This window comes from Lepidochelys kempii, chromosome 4 (genome assembly GCF_965140265.1).
Source record: "Lepidochelys kempii isolate rLepKem1 chromosome 4, rLepKem1.hap2, whole genome shotgun sequence".
In the NCBI taxonomy this organism is placed as follows: domain Eukaryota; kingdom Metazoa; phylum Chordata; order Testudines; family Cheloniidae; genus Lepidochelys; species Lepidochelys kempii.
Genome location: NC_133259.1, coordinates 121,808,538 through 121,829,790, shown reverse-complemented (window position 1 = coordinate 121,829,790; position 21,253 = coordinate 121,808,538). Strand labels below are relative to the sequence as shown.

Below are 21,253 nucleotides of genomic sequence, written 5' to 3'. Positions count from 1 at the left end.
CCATGAATGCATCCCAAGTCTTCAGAGCAAATTAATAATTAAACACGCTTGCTTTTAAACCACGTATTATATTTACAAAGGTACACTCACCAGAGGTGCCTTCTCTGGCTTCATGGTCCGGGAGCCCACCATGGGAGTGTATTGGCTCCAAGGTGATAAACAGTTCCTGGCTGTCGGGGAGAACGGTTTCTCTGCTTGCCTGTTGTGCGTTCTCCTCATCTTCCTTATCCCCCAAATCTTCATCCCTGTTGTGTGAGACTCCCCCTCTGTAGGTGTCCACGGACAGGGGTGGGGTAGTGGTAGGGGCATTCCCTAGAATTGCATGCAGCTCATCATAGAAGCGGCATGTTTGGGGCTTTGACCCGGAGTGGCCATTTGCTGTTTTGGTAGGCTTGCCTGAGCTCCTTAATTTTCATGCGGCATTGCTGCAGGTCCCTGCTATAGTTTCTGTCCATCATGCCCTTGGAGGCTTTTTTCAAATATTTTGGCATTTCATCTTTTGGAATGGAGTTCTGATAGCAAGGATTCTTCTCCCCATACAGTGATCAGATCCAGTACCTCCCATTCGGTCTATGCTGGAGCTCTCGTGATTCTGGGACTGCATGGTCACCTCTGCTGATGAGCTCGCCACGCTGACCAAACAAGAAATGAAATTCAAAAGTTCCCAGGACTTTTCCTGTGTACCTGGCCAGTGCATCTGAGTTGAAAGCACTGTCCAGAGCGGTCACAATGGTGCACTCTGGGATAGCTCCCGGAGGCCAATACCGTCGAATTGCATCCACACTACCCCAAATTCGACCCAGCGATGTCTATTTCAGCGTAAATTCCCCTCGTTGGGGAGGAGTACAGAAATCGATTTTAAGAACCCTTTAAGTCGACAGAAATGGCTTTGTCGTATGGGCGGGTACATGTTTAAATCAATCTAACTGTGCTAAATTCGACCTAAATTTTCGTAGTGTAGACGAGGGCTAAGTGTAGATCTGAAATTGCTAAATATAATGGACAAGAAGAGCACACATCTAAATGCTTCTGTGTTCTGCCATCCCCAGAGCTATCAACCTTCTATGAAGCTGGGTACTAGTGACATAACTTGTCCTGGTCAGGATGAATTGATATAAATCACTGATTTTAATCATGATTCATATCAGCAAATAGGAAGATTTCATTTTAAATCTATTGTAATTGTGTTTTGCACTTTTACTTTATGCTTGTTTTTCTCATTAGTTGGTAATCATTAAATTATTATTTGAAATGAAATATAGCCTTGACACTAAATTTGGTGTTTCCTTTTGCTTACTCGGAGGAAATACTCTATGCATGTTTGTTTAAGTAATTATAGCTTAACTCTACTTCTATACAGATTCTCTATTTTTATATTTTTTTATTGTTAGAAAATGGTGAATGATGTCTTATTTACTAGGTGATTTCTTTTTAACTTGTGATTTGTGTCCATCTCTGGATGGAAATTTAAACTCAATTCAGAATGCACAAAAACAGCATTTCAAATGTTTATTAAATTACCTTACATAAAAAAAAAAGCTTATTCAACATATTTATCGACTTGTTTTGCATTTAAAATTTAACTGATATATTAAACAAAGGGGAAGTATGTGTCTGTAGTTGATGAAGTGAACTGATTGATTGTTTCTGGTCACCATTTCCTGGAAGATTTTTTAGAACTAGTAGATGCCTCCTCTCACACCTACTTTTTATTCAAAGATTGGAAGAAGAAAACAAGATTTCCTGCTTTTACCACCCCTGATTGGTTTCTTAACTTTGAACGAACTAGTCACTAAAGTGAGCTAGTTGAATAAACTGAAATGACAAAAACAACCTCTTCTGCAAGTGCAGCGAGACTAAGTGCTGTCAAGAGCTTAGCACTTCAACAAACACTAATTTCAGATGTTTTGCCAGTGGCTTTCACCAGTTCAGTGGTTAACTTCCTTTAAAACTTGGCAGGAAATGTACTGCTTAATATTAATTTTGCATTTAATATAAATGATTCTAAGAAGTTTAGGCCTTAACATAGGTTGTATTAATTTCAAATTTATTTTAAATAGGTTTGTTTTTAAAAATACACCAGTGTTTTAAATTTTTTTAAAAAAATTTTAATCAATTTTTATCCACCCTAAGTGGTGTTACACTCCAATATGTGCCTGTACTCTAACATGTTATCACTAGTCACGATAAAGTCTAACCTGCCATCAATTTCAGCAGTACAGCCACTGGTGAAAATATCTACAGTGGAAACTCAACAGATGTTAAAAAAATAAATAAATAAAAATGTCAAGCAGGCTTTATTGTGTTCTCCGTGATAACTCAATTCATACTCAGGAAGTTCATGAGCACCCTCCCTCCCCCTTCTTTTTGCTTATTTATTTCTTATTTAATAATAGCTTATGTGGTTTTGTTGCTTGGTATGTGAGATGATGTGGTGAGCCTCAGCCAGCAGAGGGATTTGGAGTTGAAATGTTTGCATGCTGTTCTACAGTGAAAGAACTTGGAGTAATTCAGTTAACCTTTTACAATATGCTTCTGCAAGGAACTTAGAGTTCTTAGAATTGTGAACTCTGTTCCAAAAATCTTCTGGAGACTGCCGTACCCTTCTATATGCTATGTGTATCCTGTACAGTGCTGTAAGTTACCACTATTTTCAAAAGTTACTTCTTTGTTATTAGGACAGTTACAGTGGGGATGAGGGAGAAGAAATGGTAAACATGAAGAGGATGAATGAAAATAAGGGCCTTCTCCTGTGAGGTGTAGGAGTGCCTAATCTCATTAATGTAACAAATTGAGAGCCTAATATGAGCACACCCCATGTGAGCCTTTGATTCAGTATAATAGAAGTTGGCCTAAAGCAAAGTTTCTTGAGTGTGAGGAAGAGGAGAGGTTCTTGCCTGAGGCAAACTCTAGGACACAAAATAACCAGATATTATTGTCTGAAGTTTCCAGTGCATAATGGAACTAACATATTGTTTTGGGGGTTTTTTAGGCCTTCAGGTACCGTTAGTTGTCCAATTTGCATGGATGGATACTCAGAGGTAAGAATCTACACCTTGTCTACAATATTTTTTGTTCCACTGAAAGAAGAATTAAAATGTGAGGTACAGAATCACTATACTTGTTAGCTAGTTGTATTTGGAGAGTCAAACTATTGTACACATTAGAGAAAATCTTAGTTTTTAAGTCAGTGCATAAGGGTGATAACATCTTCTCCAGGAGCTTCTGTAGGATATTCAGTTTCCTTAATAGAAGACTAATGTAATTATGATGATGTAGCGTATTTCAATTTCTAATATTCCTTTACTACCTGCGTTAGTAGACCTTTCCATTCTTAAGTTGCGACAAACATGCTACTAAACAACAGTACCTCACTGACTGCTCCTAGTGACTAAGACTCTGAATTGCTAAATTTTGCAAGTATTGAAATCTGATATGTTGAGCCATATGTCATAAAAACATCATATCTGGCAGTATATTTGTTAAGGGAAGCTTGCTCTTGAGAGCCAGCTGATGACAATACATGTTTCCATGTTAAGTCTTGAATAAACAGCGCTAAAGTCACCGAAATATTATGGATTGCAAAGATTTGCTCTTACACGGTTGTGTTATGTAATCAATATTGCTCTTGTGCAAAGCTGAGTTTCTTTCCCATGGACTTCAGCTTTATAGTTTCTTCTCTTTCAGATTGTACAAAGTGGACGACTTATCGTGTCAACCAAATGTGGCCATGTCTTCTGTAGTCAGTGCCTCCGTGACTCCCTTAGAAATGCTAACTCTTGCCCAACTTGTAGGAAAAAACTCAATCACAAACAGTACCATCCAATTTATATATAAGCACTTTGAATTCTTCTCAGGACAGCCTCAACTGGATCTTGGTGAAAATGTCATGCATTTGTGATGCCTTGAAGATTAAAGGAGCAACAGGTTGTATGCCCACCCAATTGTAGTAAAATGGATTTTTTGAGAATTAACTTGTGCATATCTAAACAGCTTTCATATGGTCCAGTCATACTGTCCAAAATAGCTTCTTGTTTTGTCACTTGTTCGTGTTAAAAGTTCTTGAAGGTCTGCAAACACAGGTCGGTATGTGTCACCAATGAAGCAGCTGATGTTCTGTTTCCCTTTGCTTCTTTTCAAGTGCTTGAAATTGAGTTCTGGATATATATATATATTTTTTTTTTCTATTTCTTAAATGCTTTTACTTGCTCCTCCTCACCTGCCCCCTTCCGCCCAGATAAAGAAGTTACATTGCCTACAAGTATGAATAAATGCTTTCATTTGAATCTTTATCATGATGTAGGTGGCAGGCAGCAAGTTACTGGAGAGCACCCTGCTGCTAAAGCATGTAGTCTTACCTGAAGTGCAGTTAGTCCAACTGGAATGAGTTTTGTGATAGGCAAAAACTGAATGCAATATTAAATTGTATACCAGGGTAATGCATTGAACTAATATGCCATTAGCCAGCAACTAACCGTTCTGTAACTAGAAGTCTTGAATATGCAGACCTATATTTATGGGCTCCATGAGGTTTAGAGTACATAGCCAAATTACAACTTTCATAATATGAATGTGAAAATATTTCATTTCTGGTGTACCTTAACTGCCCAAGAATTACTTGATTTGAATCGCAGTATTGAAATGTTTCCTAATCTGTGGTGAGATGATTTCTTGCTTTAATACTGTTCAGTGCTGAATGCTATAAAATAGAATTTTTATTTCAGCACAAAATTACAAGGAGATATGGTGCCTCGGTGAGTTGATGCATTTAACTGTAATAGTTCTATATGTAGGCAAGATGTTAACATCAGTTTTCTATGATCTCTGTACATACCTGACACTTGGGCCGATGTTTTGTTCCACAATATAATATTATAACAATATCTACCAAGGCATCTTTAAAACTGGAGGTTAGTCTGTGAAACATGAAAAAAAATAAACTGCCAGCTACTTTGAAGACTGTTAGAATACATTTTTCAGACTTTCTTTTTACCCCTTCTTCCCCCCCCCCCCCAACTTCCGAAAAGAGAATTTCAAGAGGTATGTAATTAACACAGATAATAAGTAGTAGTATCTTATTACTCCATCATTGGGAGAATGGATTGTTTTAAATGAAAGAACCTGCTCTAGTTAGCCAATTAAACTTTGAAGAGGTGTCTAGCCAAGACTACACAATGTTTTGTAGAATCTTCAGTGTGCAGAATATGGCCTGTATGTTACTGACCCAGGAGAAATGTAATACTTGCGCTCCTCTGATCCTTATATAATCAGAGTTTTTTACATGGAAAAGCCTGCTGTACTGTAACCTATGTACCGGCAATACTCTCTACATATTAAAAGGATATAATCGCCAGTAATTGCTTTCACTTACACTGAATTATTTAAACCTAGTGCTGAACGAAGACTTTCCTAAAATATTTTCAGGACAGTGCAATTAATTTCTGTATCTTGTTTATAGAAGAACCTGTGGGATTTTTTTTTCTTCCATGTCTTGGAAGACAAACTGAGCAAGAGCTTTATTCTCTTCAGATTGTTCGGAAGCATCTGTCACATGCAGAAAAAGCAGACCACCATGACGCTGTCTAGTAAGTTAGGACCACATACACTCGACTATTAAAACCTCTCAATAGTTTCTAAATAAATTAAGGTAAATGGTTCTCAGATATGAGCCATCATACCTAAACTACTATGTACAGGGAAGGCAATAAGAGCATATAAATGTAAGGGATTAAGTCTGGGGTCGTGGTTGAGTAGCATGTCCCTAGATCTTTGAGTACTAGCCCTAGCTTGAATTGTGTTTTTGCACAGTTTCCACCATGTAAATATCTCTTTACAGCTTGCATATCAATATATAAACCTACTTGGACTTTAGATACCACAAACTGTAGAATATTCAACAACAAAAGTTTTTAACTTTTGTGATCCCTATTAAGTGCCACGTTTTGTGTACTTCAAAACAAATTTTAAACTTTCAATATCAAAATGGCAAATGTTAAAGTTGCATTATAATTTTAAAAAACTTGAAATAGATATATTTTAATTTCCAGTAAAGGCAGTGGCTCAGTATAGCTCATGACATTTGCAAGAACTGATAGATAATATAAAGATTTTTTTGATTATGTAAATGTATGTTTTTCACTTGTCATTGTATATAGTTCAAATTTTCCTGTATTTAATTGTATTCATGTCTGTATGTCAGATCTACTTTGGACTCTACTGGTAGACAATTCTTTAACAGATGGAAATAAAACTATTAATTTGACCAATCAGAAGTAGTCCATTTATTTTAGTCATCTTATATTCCAATTCAGTTTGGGTGGAAAAAAACAAATTGATTGCATATTCCTAAATCCCAAAGGTTTCAATTTTTACTTTTTGGTCAACATTTCTCTTAGCCTGCCTAGTACTGATAACAATTCAGTGCTGATATTATCTGTTCAATACATAATGAAATGTATACCTTGCAATGTAAATTTTTAAATACGAACTGTCAAGCTGAAGGGAATGAGGAGGATAAGAAAGGGAAGGACGAGGCATGCGTGAGGGGGTTGAATTTTTAGCTACAAAAGCACATCCTCTTGCCTAAACTTACAACGTAAAGGAGCCCGGTACTGCAAAGACACAAGTGTTCTTCTCAAATCTTTTTTTATTTGATTTTGTTACTCTGGTCACCTTAAAACTGAAATCTTGTTAAAGCTATTTTCTCCAATTTTGCAACTTTTCAGTGCAAATTAGACATGTGTACATACTCTAGCAATTGACAGAGCATGTGCATCAGCATGGTGCCCATGTGCACATGCACTACACCGGAGGATTACTTGTACTCTTATTAATTCTTAAAATAAATGGTATACCATAAAATTACTTTGCTTTTAATCTTTCAAATTCAATTGATTATATAATTGCCCATCTTCTAAGGGGTGGTTGGTTTTCTTCAGCCCCGAACAAATCAGGGACCTGGGAGAGCTTGTGATGGTCTGGACTGGAAGTGCCACCATAGGTGTTTAACACTCAGCTCTAGATCTCATTTATGTGATGCTTAGCCTGTGCTGCCTCCTATCTTGAATGGGAAGAGCAACACTGAGATGATGAAGCTAAGAAGTACTAAGAAACTCTCTCCTCCATAACTGCTGAAATTATTGAGACATTTGCCCTCATATTGTTAAATGGGCCCACAATCTTAGGGTTCTTATTAGCCTCCATTGCAGTACCCATCTAGCTACTAGGGGGGAAGGTATGTCCATTTCCATCTGACCAGGTGTGAGCTTTTCCTGTGGTGATCTATCCATTTCTAACATCAGGGCTTAACTACAACAATTCTCTGTCAGGGAATGAATTTTAATTTCTTGACAAACATCCAGCTGATTCAGGACACCCTAGCTTGGCTACTTTCTACCACAGGCCTCTTCACTACTCTATGCTGGCTGTGTAATGAACACAGCCTAGTTCAAGGTCTCTTGACTGTCAAAATGCTTATTTGAATGGGATCCTATCTATATGAGACGACTACTCTTTCTGACTCTGCCTTCTCTCAACATCTTCAGTGCACTAGCGCGGTGAAACTGTCAACCAATCGGGGGATAGTCATGAGTAGGGAAGATTGAACCTCCACGGAAGCCCAACCAAGTCATCCTCTCAGATGAAACAAGGACTGTTTAACCTCAATCTCCAAAATAAAATGCAAAACCCAACTCTTTACTATTCATAGGCTCAGGTAAGAGGTCTTCTGGACAATGGGCAACATGTACTATTATCTTCTTACCCATAAACATGTGACAATTGTGCCTTACTCATCTATTCTATTATTTTAATCTTGGATCTTACTAGTAAGAGAGGATGAGCGGTGGCCGCGGGTTGACTTTTGGGGGAACTCAGAAATTAACATGTTCATAGGGTTAATACCAGAACCCAGATAGCTGTAACTTGAAAGTATTGGACAGTGTGGAGTAAAAGTATCTCAGCAGTACTCATTCAGATTTACTCCCCATTAACTAGGTTCTGATCTGAAATATAGAGGTACATTCCAGATCAATAGTAGGATTTGTGTTTAAAGTGCAAAATAGAGGAACTTTAGTATTTTAATGTTTGGATTTAGTTCCTATATTTAACATGTACTCTTCATATATCTTCAATTTTCTGTAATTTACTTTTATTCTCTGATGCTGTGAAGACAATTCACAAATTCCAGGTAGTATAGGGTGTAGCTGCCTATTCTCCATGGCTTTGGACATGAGCATATCAGCCCCATGCTTAAATCCCTCCAGTGGCTCCCAGACAGCTTCTGGTAACAATTTGTCTTTTTGCCCCTAATTTTCAAAGCACCTAACAGATCAAGCACCAGCAACGTCAGAGACTGAATTTTGCTCTGTGAATCTCTCGTAGGACATTACAAATCATAAAAATGAAGATGAATCCTCCAAGAGCTGTGGACAAAATGTTCTCAGTCAAGGAAACTTACTCTGGAACAGATTTCCAGAAGAGATTAGGTGAAGTCTGCCCATCTTTAGGAAATGCTGCAGACCCTTCCTCTTTGAAAAGGCTTTTCCACCGTAAAAATGACACTTGCACTTATCCTGCCGTAATGGGTGGCAGTACAAAACCCTAACATAGTTGTATACCAGCATACCTGTGTTCAGCAATGAGGCCTTGTGCGTGCCAGGTTGTGGAGGGGTACATGTAGGGGCCTTCTTAAGGAGCAAAAGTGTCCATTGGGATGAAGTACCAGGGAGGGAATGGGTCTGTGTTGGCTGCTGGGAGAGCCTAAAATACCTGACAAGGTATAGTCCTACAGTGACTGGACTGCCTATACTGTACCTGTCCGGTACAACAGAGAGCCAAGTCAAGGATCCCAATGCTACTTTTGTCTCACTTCCACCAGCCCACCATGCACCACTGTGTGGGGAGCCAGAGGCGAGGCTCAAGATGGATTGAGGCGTGGTGAGTCACCCATGTCTCTGAGAGACCTTCATTCTCCACAGTGGTCATCTTGGCCCAACTTGTTCTGGTGGACAGGAGGCTTGCCTGAGGGAGAACTTGCCTCAGAAGCAGAACTACTCCTGAGGCATCTTCATCTGTAAGTCTCTTCCTCTCCCAATCCTGATTATGGTGGAGCCAGGGAGAGCCTTTTACCACCATATAACTCTGGAGAAGAGATAAGAGGCCTATGTGGGCAGAAGCTTTTCCCACTGATGAACCTCCTGTGCTTTCCCAGAGGGGACTGCAAGATTCATCCCAGCCACTATGGATGTAGAAGTCCTCAACACCAACATTCCACACAAAGGTGGACTACAAGTCGTCAGGAACAGTATCCCCGATAATGTCACGGCAAACCTGGTGGCTGAACTTCGACTTTGTCCTTACCCATAACTATTTCACATTTGGGGACAAAATGTATACCTTCAAATCAGCGGCACTGCTATGGGTACCTGCGTGGCCCCACAGTATGCCAACTTTTTTATGGCTGACTTAGAACAACACTTCCTCAGCTCTCGTCCCCTAACGCCCCTACTCTACTTGCGCTACATTGATGACATCTTCATCATCTGGACCCCTGGAAAAGAAGCCCTTGAGGAATTCCACCATGATTTCAACAATTTCCATCCCACCATCAACCTCAGCCTGGACCAGTCCACACAAGAGATCCACTTCCTGGACACTACGGCGCTAATAAGCGACATAAACACCACCCTATCCGGAAACCTACTGACCACTATGCCTACCTACATGCCTCCAGCTTTCATCCAGACCACACCACACAATCCATTGTCTACAGCCAAGCTCTACGATACAACCACATTTGCTCCAACCCCTCAGACAGAGACAAACACCCACAAGATCTCTATCAAGCATTCTTACAACTACAATACCCCACCTGCTGAAGTGAAGAAACAGATTGATAGAGCTAGAAGAGTACCCAGAAGTTACCTACTCCAGGACAGGCCCAACAAAGAAAATAACAGAATGCCACTAGCCATCACCTTTAGTCCCCAACTAAAACCTCTCCAGCGCATCATCAAGGATCTACAACCCATCCTGAAGGACGACCCATCACTCTCACAAATCTTGGGAGACAGGCCAGTCCTTGCTTACAGACAGCCCCCCAACCTGAAGCAAATATTCACCAGCAACCACACAACAAAAACACTAACCCAGGAACCTATCCTTGCAACAAAGCCTGTTGCCAACCGTGTCCACATATCTATTCAGGGGACACCATCATAGGGCCTAATCACATCAGCCACACTATCAGAGGCTCGTTCACCTGTACATCTACCAATGTGATATATGCCATCATGTGCCAGCAGTGCCCTTCTGCTATGTACATTGGCCAAACCGGACAGTCTCTATGTAAAAGAATAAATGGACACAAATCCGATGTCAAGAATTATAACATTCAAAAACCAGTCAGAGAACACTTCAATCTCTCTGGTCACTCGATTACAGACTTAAAAGTGGCAATTCTTCAACAAAACAACTTCAAAAACAGACTCCAAGGAGAGACTGCTGAATTGGAATTAATTTGCAAATTGGATACAATTAGGCTTGAATAGAGACTGGGAGTGGATGGGTCATTACACAAAGTAAAACTATTTCCCTATATTTATTCTCCCCCACCCCCCGTTCCTCACACTTGTCAACTGCCGGAAATGGCCCAGCTTGATTATCACTACAAAAGGGTTTTTTTCTCTCCTGCTGGTAATAGCTCACCTTACCTGATCACTCTCATTACAGTGTGTATGGTAACACCCATTGTTTCATGTTCTTTGTGTATATAAAATCTCCCCACTGTATTTTCCACTGCATGCATCCGATGAGGTGAGCTGTAGCTCATGAAAGCTTATGCTCAAATAAATTTGTTAGTCTCTAAGGTGCCACAAGTACTCCTTTTAACAGTAAACTGTTTATTCAAATGAAAAGTTTTATATGGGGATTTAGAGATGTATTGTTTTCTTAAACTCAGAGGTGGCATTGTATTTTGAGTTCTGTTTTAGTTCTGCAGCAAACCACACTGATGAACGGAATTCAAAGCATTAATCTACGTAATACTTTTTCCCCTGTCTTTCCATCCATCAAAATAAACCCTGATATTTACCCAGAAAAATCCAATGTTTTTTGCACTGATTTTTCACCTGTTTTGGTGTGGTAATAAACACTGATAAATTCCCAGGGAAAAATTAAATAAAAACTGAAAACAAAGGGCCCTACTCATGCAAGAGAGTAACAATGTTAACAAAACAAGCATCACCTTATACAGATAATACATATACGTTGAAATAAGTTCAGCTTAATATCAGTGTAACTTTTTGATGACTTTTAGGACACAGTGCTGAGTGTATTTGTGCACTACAGATTTATATTTGGACCTTATTTGGCAAAAGTACTTATCTTTTCAGTGGGAGGGGACAGATACAGAGTGCATTTTATTTGTGCCAACTGTTTTTTTACTTTTTGTAATATATGCTCAATATATGTAATATATGATGATTATAGGCGTAGTAAATATGTCCAAGAAAAGCAATATAGGTATGCATGCCAGAGCTGATCTTGCAGTTTTCAGGTGTGGTCATTTCATTTTAAGGGCATGGTTAAGTTGAATTTTTGAACCAAAATTAAGGTTTTTGTGGGGGTAGGGGTGGTTGTTTTTTTTGTTTTTTAAAGCTTTTTATGAAACAGTAAACAGATTTTCATGATTCACTTTTTATTCTCACAGATTTTCATTTTATTTATTTAGTAACACTGAATTAGTGCAGGAAAACCTGCAAATAAAACCTGAGAAGAAAGAAATGTGAAACTGACTAGTCTATTTTCATTGTGTAAACTGAGAAATCTGAAGAGGGTAAACAAACAGGACAGCATTAATAGTGAAAAGTAAATTGTATTTGTAAATATCACTGCTTTAATAATCTCAAGTGATATTAGTAACATATGTAACAAACCTTTTTGAAATATAATTTTTAAGTTGGCAGGGTCAGTTTAAGTTACGTACAGAAAATAACTGAAGCTGTCCAGGTAATTAGATTGTTGACCTAAATTCCTCCTGCAATTTCAGCTGGATACAGCATTCATCTTGTCCTGAACTGATGTACAGTGTTGCTCTGCACTGATCAATAGTTGCTGGATCTCACCCCAGTGGTGACTGCAAAGTGATTGGTGAATTGAACAATGTAAGGTTTTTAAAATGCTTTAGGATCCTTCAGGATGAAAAGGTGTGTGTGCACGAATCAGTGAAAAAGATATAAAATGTAAGGTTGTTCCTGTTTAATTTCCATTGTGCTCATCTTCACAGCTACCCTGTTACAGAGGGATATATTCTGCCCTGTTTTACATTCTGTGCTAATCCCTGAAGGTCAGGCAGAATCCTGACCTGGGAACTCATTTCATAGTTCACTTGAATAGGAACAGTGGTGGGTCCCACACTGGCAGGAACGGGATGAAAGAGAGCCTGTGGACCCAGTTGTCCCCATCCCACTACACCTGCAACCAAGGTCGTGTGTGGAGAGGGGAGTTAAAAGGAGAAACCTACTCCAGCTAAGGGCTGACCAGGAAGGAGAACAGAGTTCTGCTACTTTTGGATGAGGGAAACCTAGTTCCAGACAAGAGCCTGATGCAGCTTGTCACCATTGTCAGTGGTTCACAGTCAAGCTGAAAGGGCATAGTGAGTGGGGTTCCATAGAGATCAGTTCTGAGTCCGGTTCTGTTCAATATCTTCATCAATTGTTTAGATGATGGCACAGAGCATACATTTATAAAGTTTGCTGACAATACCAAGCTGGGAGGGGTTGAAAGTGCTTTGGAGGCTAGAATTAAAATTCAAAATGTTCTGGATAAACAGGAGAAAGGGTCTGAATTAAATAGGATGAAATTCAAAAAGGACAAATGCAAAGTATCAGAGGGGTAGCCATGTTAGTCTGTATCCACCAAAATAATGAGGAGTCCGGTGGCACCTTAAAGACTAACAGATTTATTTGGGCATAAGATTTCGTGGGTAAAAAACCCACTTTTTCAGATGCATGGAGTGAAAATTACAGATACAGGCATAAATATATATTGGCACATGAAGAGAAGGGAGTTACCTTACAAGTGGAGAACCAATGTTGAAGGCCAATTCAGTCAGAGTTGGTGTGGTCCACTCCCAATAATTGATGAGGAGGTGTCAATACCAAGACGGGGAAAATTGCTTTTGTAGTCAGTCAGCCAGCCAGCCATGCCCAGTCCCTATTCAAGCCCAAATTGATGGTGTTAAGATTGCAAATGAATTGTAGCTCAGCAGTTTCTCTTTGAAGTCTGTGTTTGAAGTTTTTGTTGTTGAAGGATGGCTACTTTTAAATCTGTTACCGAATGTCCAGGGAGATGGAAGTGTTCTCCTACTGGCTTTTTTATGTTACCATTCCTGATGTCTGATTTGTGTCCATTTATCCTTTTACATAGAGACTTTCTGGTTTGGCAAATGTACATGGCAGAGGGGCACTGCTGATACATGATGGCATATATCGCATTAGTAGATGTGCAGGTGAACGAGCCTCTGATGGTGTGGCTCGTGCGGTTGGGTCCAATGATGGTGTCGCTAGATATGGGGACAGAGAAGGCAACATACTCCACTTAGGAAGGAACAATCAGTTGGGCACATACAAAATGGGAAATGACTGCCTAGGAAGGAGTACTGTACAAAGGGATCTGGGGGTCATAGTGGATCACAACCTAAATATGAGTCAACAGTGTAACATTATTGCAAAAAAAAGCAAACTTAATTCTGGGATGTATTAGCAGGAGTCTTGTAAGCAAGACATGAGAAGAAATTCTTCCACTCTACTCTGTGCTGATTAGGCCTCAACTGGAGTATTGTGTCCAATTCTGGGTGCCACATTTCGGGAAAGATGGGGACATACTGGAGAAAGCTCAGAGAAGAGGAACAAAAATGATTAAAGGTCTAGTAAACATGACTTATGAGTGAAGATTGAAAAAAATTGGGTTTGTTTAGTCTGGAGAAGAGAAGATTGAGGTGGGACATAACAGTTTTCAAGAGCGTAAAAGGTTGTTACAAGGAGGAGGAGAAAAACTGTTCTCCTTAACCTCTGAGGATAGGACAAGAAGCAATGGGTTTAAATTGCAGCAAGGGAGATTTAGGTTGGACATTAGGGAAAACGTCCTGTCAGTGGTTAAGCACTGTAACAAATTGCCCAAGTTGGTTGTGGAATCTCCATCATTGGAGATTTTAAAGAACAGGTTAGACAAACACCTGTTAGGGATGGTCTAGACAATATTTAGTCCTGCCTTCAGTGCAGGGGACTGGACTACATGACCTCTTGAGGCTTCTTCCAGTCTTACGATTCTATGATTCCATGGTGGTGGGGGGGAGGGGGGCTGTAGATAGGTGAGATATGCAGGGGTGAATGATTTAAGGGCAAGGTCAGGAGGGATGAGTAGAGAATGGAGGTAAGAAAAAACAAAAATGTTAATGGCAATCATTACCCCATAGCTCTCATTGATCTGTTTCTGTATCTTGTCCTGCTCCTTGTAGATCATGCCTGAAGTTGACTGAGATATTGTCCCTTCTATGCCTAGGGTATACTGCAATTTCTGTGGCAATAGTAATATCACAGTGTGGTCAATAGCCATTGCTCCAATGCACACTGTACATAAATATTCAGGGAAGCAACTGATACTATTATCTCTTGCATCTTCACTGAAACAACTGTACTCCAGAGAGTAACATTTCTTACTCTGACTCTTAAATCCTTTCCTACCCCACCAGCATATGTCTTGTAACAAATTTGCAGCAATCTAAAAATTTCAGGGTTACCACCATTATGGGACAGATTTTCAAGTGCTCAATACCCATAATGGGGGCCAGTTTTTAAGTAGAATTCAGCACTCCCAACATGCACCTAATGAGCTGTGGTGAAAATTTGTCCCTGAATGTGGGTGATAACATCTTTGGAAAATTCTGATCTGTATTGTATATCTTGGAAGCCTAGGAACTACTCCTCAGACAGTGAAGGAGAACTTTGATCCCCCTGCTCGAAAAATTCATGCCTCTCCCATTCAAACTATTAATTTGACACATAATGGTCAGCTTTAATTCCATCCAGTAGAGGGCAGTGGTTCCCATGCAATGAGCCAGTTGGTAACAATGCATTGTTAGACATTAACATAAATGAAAATGGAATATTGTCCCATGTTCATGTCCCATAGTGGTGTTTGTGCTGTGCCTTGTTTTTAGCCAGTTCTACTTTCTCCTTTTAACAGACCCACCACTTCTCAAACAGCATCCCAATACTAAACAGAGTTTTTTAAATCACCTACTGCCTTATTAATCTTCTTGCCAAACTCTGTTTCACCTAAAGTAACAAACATTCCCTTTTTAATATGTATAATTTGTCTCCAAATGTGCTGACATATTAGAATTAATTCATCAATATTTCTCTAGCCCTTCCAAACTGGTTACCACCTAATTTCCTGGCGTGAAGAGTTCGCAGCATAACCACCACAAGAACAACACAGAGAGAGATTGCTCCATGAGGTAAAATTAATTAATGTGGTCAGATAGGATTAGGCTTCACAGAAATCAATTTTTTGGTTCTAATTTTGGCAGATATCAATGTTTATTGTTAAGCATTTTTTTAGATTCTTATTTGTTTTAAATTTTCTTGGTTGTGTGTTTTTGTTTCTTGGTCGTTTTTTCTGTTTTTATCTATTTAAATTTCCGGTTGCAGGAAATTTTGGGGGAGGGGAGAGGGGATCAGACAATAATTGACAGCAGACATTGAGATTTAAAAAGTTAAAGCTTTATAAACCATAAACACAAACTGTCAATGTCACATGTCAAAATATACAAAGTAAAATCCTTAACCATCTCCTCTAATGCAGGCATTGCACCACGTTTTATATAAATTAAGGTGGAATACTAATATGTTCTCAAGCAGCATTTTTTTCTTTGCCTATGTGTAAATTTTGATTACTAGTGATGGAAATATTTTTGTTGTTGTTTGTGTGTACGGTGAAATTTACTGATTAAAAATCTAATCCTTCCAAGCCTAAATATGAGAGCCATTGTGTGTGAGACATGCCCTTTCACCAGAGTGTATGTATAACTCAGCTTGACACTGAGGCACGTTAGGGTTGTACCAGAAGGAGAAGAGATTTAGTAATAACAATGGAAAAGCACTTTGATCTTACAGACCTACAGGGAGTCTACAGATTTGTCTCCCTTTCCTTCCGCTACCCCAGAACTCTCAAGGGCATTCTCCCTAAAAACACCTGTATTTTTAACTGCATGCCAACTAATTGCTTACACTTATGTTTAATTGTTCTACAATAAAAACACAAGTGAAGTACACAGTAGAGTTCAATAGGAGAAAATAATTTGCCATCCCAGGAGAGCAGTGCAGTGACAAAGCCTATAATGTGGAGCCTATATGCCCAGCAGCAGCAGCAACAACAAACTAAAATATCAGTCTGTTGAGAGAACTGGATGGATGAAGGGATTGATTGGGAAGTCATTGGTTCAAATCCAGCCTGGGCTGGCCGTGGCCAAAAGTCATTACAGTCTGACAGCTGTTTGGAGTTTAAATCTGGTTCCTAGTGGCATGGTGTCCACATCACAAAACTCACTATAAAAACTGGTAGCCTCAGCAGAAGCACCACTAACTGAATGGGTGTAGAGACATAACTTCCCTTTCACTCTTAGAAAGTCTCTATGCAGCAGCTGGGAGGGTGCTTCCCAGTGCAGGTGGACGGATGGTTGCTGGCTTTGCCCAAGCAGTGTGGCTGCAGTGGCTCAGGCTAGCTGCCCAAATACATGCTAGGAGGGTGAAGCAGGTTTGTACTCAAGTGACTAGCCTGAGCTGCCACTATGGCCACATTGCTCTTTTCAGGGAGCTAGCTCAAGCAGAGATAGCATGTGTCTGTCTACCCAGCTTGGAAACATGCTCCCGTCTGCAGTGTAGACATGCCCTAAGCTGGTATCTTCAGGCAAGGACTGTAGCCTTGTGGTGTGGCCTCTGGCTGGCTGTGCTGTACCTTTCCTGTGGACAAACACTGGACTTCAATTGCTTTCATCACTATCCACCTGATACTTTTCATGAGCTCTGAATTACCTTAAAAAAATTATAAACAAATACAAATGAGTATGTAGTATGAGTTCAGTCTGCGAGGGGCATATTAAGATTTCAAGAGTAGATATAAGCATCCAAAGAGATTTATTGCAAAACAGTTTGTTTTGAGCTCTCTGCAATACTTGAACTAATGAATAACAAAAAATAATATAGTCTGGTGATTATTCCATAAGCAACATGTTGCAGAAATAACACTGGTACCATTATTGAGATACTTATGATGTGCTTTGGACTGAATAGTATTCTTGGGAGCCATCTATGTCAAATCAATAAACACAGCATCTTCATATAGCCAGATGACTAAAACACCCACTTATTACTACAGCTGTTGGAAATATATACTGTGTAAATTCCATGCTTTAATGTACATTTAGATTCTTCAAATGGGTTTCATTGTTTTCCACAGAATGTACATTTTCATTAAATATTACTTTTATTTCTAACCTCTCTGGCTGCAGATACCTTGCTGAATGTGACCTAAGGTAGTGCTGTCTTGCTGAGTCTGCAGACAGAAAGCTCACAACTATGTTGTTAACATTTGTCCATAGTGCCATAATATCTCGTGTGTTCTGCAAATCCAACGTGGTGAAATTTGCCCTGGAATCCACTCCTTGCTTCAGAATCTTACATGGAAAAACACCAAATCTCTGTGGCCCTTTTGGTAGCAAAGACAACTCTACAAATAAGAGCTGAGTGTAAATGTTTGCAGTGCTGTCTTCTAATCCTGAAGCTACGTTCTAAAATAGTGGTGCTCAGACATGTGAGCTGCCCCATTCAGCTAACGGCAACAATGTAAATGTCGTCTCAACAATTGTACTTTAATAGTCAAAATAAATAGCAGGAGCTATAATATGGCAAAGAGGTATGGAAGCTGAGCTGAAAAATCTGGGGCACAACTGGGGACCCATCGAAAGACTTGCCAGAAACAGACAGGAGTGGAGGAACTTTGTCACTGCCCTAAACGCCAGAGGTGTAATAGGAACATGACGAAGACGACTGCAGAAAATGTAATATTCATTTTCATATTCAGATGACTAAACCCTACCATTTTTAATTATATAAATTAGCCACAGAAGGTTGTCTACTAAATCAGAGTGCCACAGAATCCCTGGAATCTTTCAGTCAAATTTGCACTCAGCTTGCCATGAATCATAAAAGGCTTTGGAGTACATCTATTGAAATGAATGAAAAGCCTCTCAGAATGTGATCTCTGAAGCCTAATGACAACAACTCAAATGTCCCTATTAACTCACCGCTTTTTATGTTTCAAGGCTTAAACCAAATTCTAACTATATGGGCCAGGAGGAAACTTCTCTGGTAGCAGGTTATCTCCTAACTGCCTAGTGAAGATGTAACTCTTGCATCTTCCTCAGAAGCATCTGGTATTGGGCTCTATCAAGGAAGGACTACTGGACTAGAAGCACCACTGGTTTGATCTCATCTGACAATTCCCAAGGTCCTATTATTTTAGTAGTAACACCCACCTAATGTGCTTTACTCAGTGGAATTAGTCATTCTCAATTAAATTCCACAGGGATGGATCTTCTCTCTTTAAAATGTTAAGAACATTTTAAATATGTGTAATAGAGGACTCTAAAAGGGAAAGGTAGAGAGATGTTCATGCTAGAATGATTGGAAGATCTCAGGGTGAAGAAAAGCCTTGGAGAAATAGGGGAGGAATTTTTTTGAGAGATGACATTTAGTGAAATGTATCTTTTTTTTTTCTTTTTTTTTAAATCCAAACTGACAATTTATGGAACAACATATTAGTATTGAAGATCCAATCCAAAGCCCATGGAAGTCAATGGAAAGATTCCCTGAGACTCCGAGGGGCTTGGAATCAGGCTGTAAATAAACCTGCTTAAAAATCTGCAGAATCTGAGAGGAAAAAAATCCCACAAAACGTTAAAAGTTTGGTAACATTTCTTACAGATTTCTAGTGGCCCTAATTGCACCCTAAAGCCCCAGTCCTAGGCCAATGTGAGGTCCCATTGGGGCCTCTGTGTGTGTGTGTGTGTGTGTGTGTGTATATATATTGTCAAGCTAATTCAGAAAATAAAATATTGAGTGTGATTTGTGGAGTGAAATACCTTTAAGCCCCCATTCTCTACATGTAACCAAAATTCACCTAAGCATGACAAACACTTGTAAATTATAAACAACAATTTAATCATTGAATGCTCATGTAACACTTTCCTCCTAGGTATTCATTACAGCACTTACTCCCAGCAGCCATACCTTTACCTGCATTCATTATCTCATGAAAAAATGCACTAATTTATCTTTTCCTTACCAGTCTTTTAATCTCTTTTTCTAAAACAAATTGATCTTGCTCACTCCCTTTGTACATCTCCTTTGTAACAGAACCAGGTGACGAGCCAAGGGCATCTCACATCTATAGCTGCTTCTAGCCACAACAGAATGTTTGAACTACAAATATCACTGCACAGAAATGGCATAGCTGCTTTATTAAGTTATTTAAATAGCACCCCAGGGTGTGCTACATGCTTTGCAGACAAATGAAAAAGATCCAATCCCACCCCGACACAGATCAGTCTAACACCCAGATCCTGCAAACAGCTCTATGCAGGCAGACCATCAGGGTTCTGTGCAGCAGGGTTTCCCTTCACACGCAACTAGCTGCAGGAGCAGGGCCTACTTTTAGTCATGACTCAACTGACAGCAATAAACCAATGGGAAAGGAGGAAGGATTAAGGAAAGAGATTCAAAAAATTACTAAGGTAATGGGACTTCTTAGGTTTGTTAAATGCTTGTCTTGATAGTTCTATGAGGTCTACAGTAAACATATACATATGGGTGTGGACAGTGTCTGTGTGTGTTCAACCTTGATTGTATAGTTGCAGGCCTGTCAGTTTAAGGCAGATTGGGAGAAGCTTTATTTGTACACACAATATCACAGCATCTGGGGTAATTTCTCAGCATGCTGCTTGGATGAGCTGGTTCAAAGCTCCTGTTAACAACAATGAATGGTGCCTGTGTAATACCCTGTGTACAATACATAATCCTTTAGTGAGCCTTTTTTATTAAGAGGAAGAGGCTCAGTAATGATCTTATGCATCATGTAAAGTGTCCTTCGCTGTTGTAATGCCACTCACACTTGTAAGGCAGGCAGAATTTCATCAAGGTAAAGTAAATTATGTCATACACTGAATGGTGACAATGCAAATGGGATTGTTTCTTTGCCTGAAAATCTAAAACTATTAGGGTATGTTTATATTGCAATGAAACACCTGTTGGGCTTGTGGGGCTCGGGCTACAGGGCTGTTGAATTGTAGTGTAGACATTCAGGCTTGGACTGGAGCCTGGACTCTGGGATCATGCGAGGGAGACTGATGCCTGAGAACCGGGCTCCAGCCTGAGCCCAAATGTCTACACTGTAATTAAACAGCCCTGGTGCCAGAGCCCTGTGAGCCTGAGTCAGCTGACATGGACCAGCTGCAGGTGTTTAATTGCAATGGTAGACATAGTCTTAATGAACAAGTCAGCAATGCATACACTCAGCTTTTTATGCAATAGGTTTACTTGTCAATTGCTAAAGCAGGGAGAAAGCATTAGTCTCTGGAGACTTACAGAATGGTGGAATAAAATTAGGATGATCTTCTTTCCATCTTTTTATTTTAATTACATGTTTCTCCAAGCAGGCCCCATCTTACTGTCCATCCCCCTTCTCATGTGCAACACCCTATCTGCCTGTTTCAGTAACTCTACAGCTTTATGGCTATCCCTGGGTCATTTAAGATGGCAGCCAAGGAGGGAAAATGGGGATGGGAAAGAAATGTATGGTGTAGGTTGTAGTTGTACTTGTTATGTACATCTTGCTACAAAACCAAGGGATCATGGTTATTTTACCTGGTCCCTAGGATGTTCTACAGGAGCTGTCCTACTACTTTGACAAGAGTGTAAAATTGAAGGTACAACTGAGGGGACAAGTTGCTGTACTGAAAGCAGTTGGGAAGTGCTGACGCATGTATCAGGAGGACAGCGGAGTGTGCTTCTTACTATGACAGTCCTTGAAGTCTGAGGTGTGCAGCATTTCTGGGTGAAACTTCAAGGTGTTGCTAATACTGTATCCCTTTTTTAGGCTGTTTTGACCTCACTCATGCTGGTGTTAGACCATT

General features: G+C 39.7%; 1 protein-coding gene across 1 annotated transcript in view; it reads left to right on the top strand.

The window, feature by feature from the left end:
* RNF4 (ring finger protein 4) overlaps window positions 1–6,982 on the top strand; it is a 39,683-nt gene extending 32,701 nt beyond the window's left edge. The window contains exons 8-9 of the mRNA XM_073342718.1: window positions 2,993–3,041; window positions 3,688–6,982. Coding sequence (XP_073198819.1) covers window positions 2,993–3,041; window positions 3,688–3,837 — 199 coding nt within the window. The 3' untranslated portion in view covers window positions 3,838–6,982. The remainder of the gene's footprint in view (window positions 1–2,992; window positions 3,042–3,687) is intronic.
* The last annotated feature ends 14,271 nt before the right edge of the window (window positions 6,983–21,253 follow it).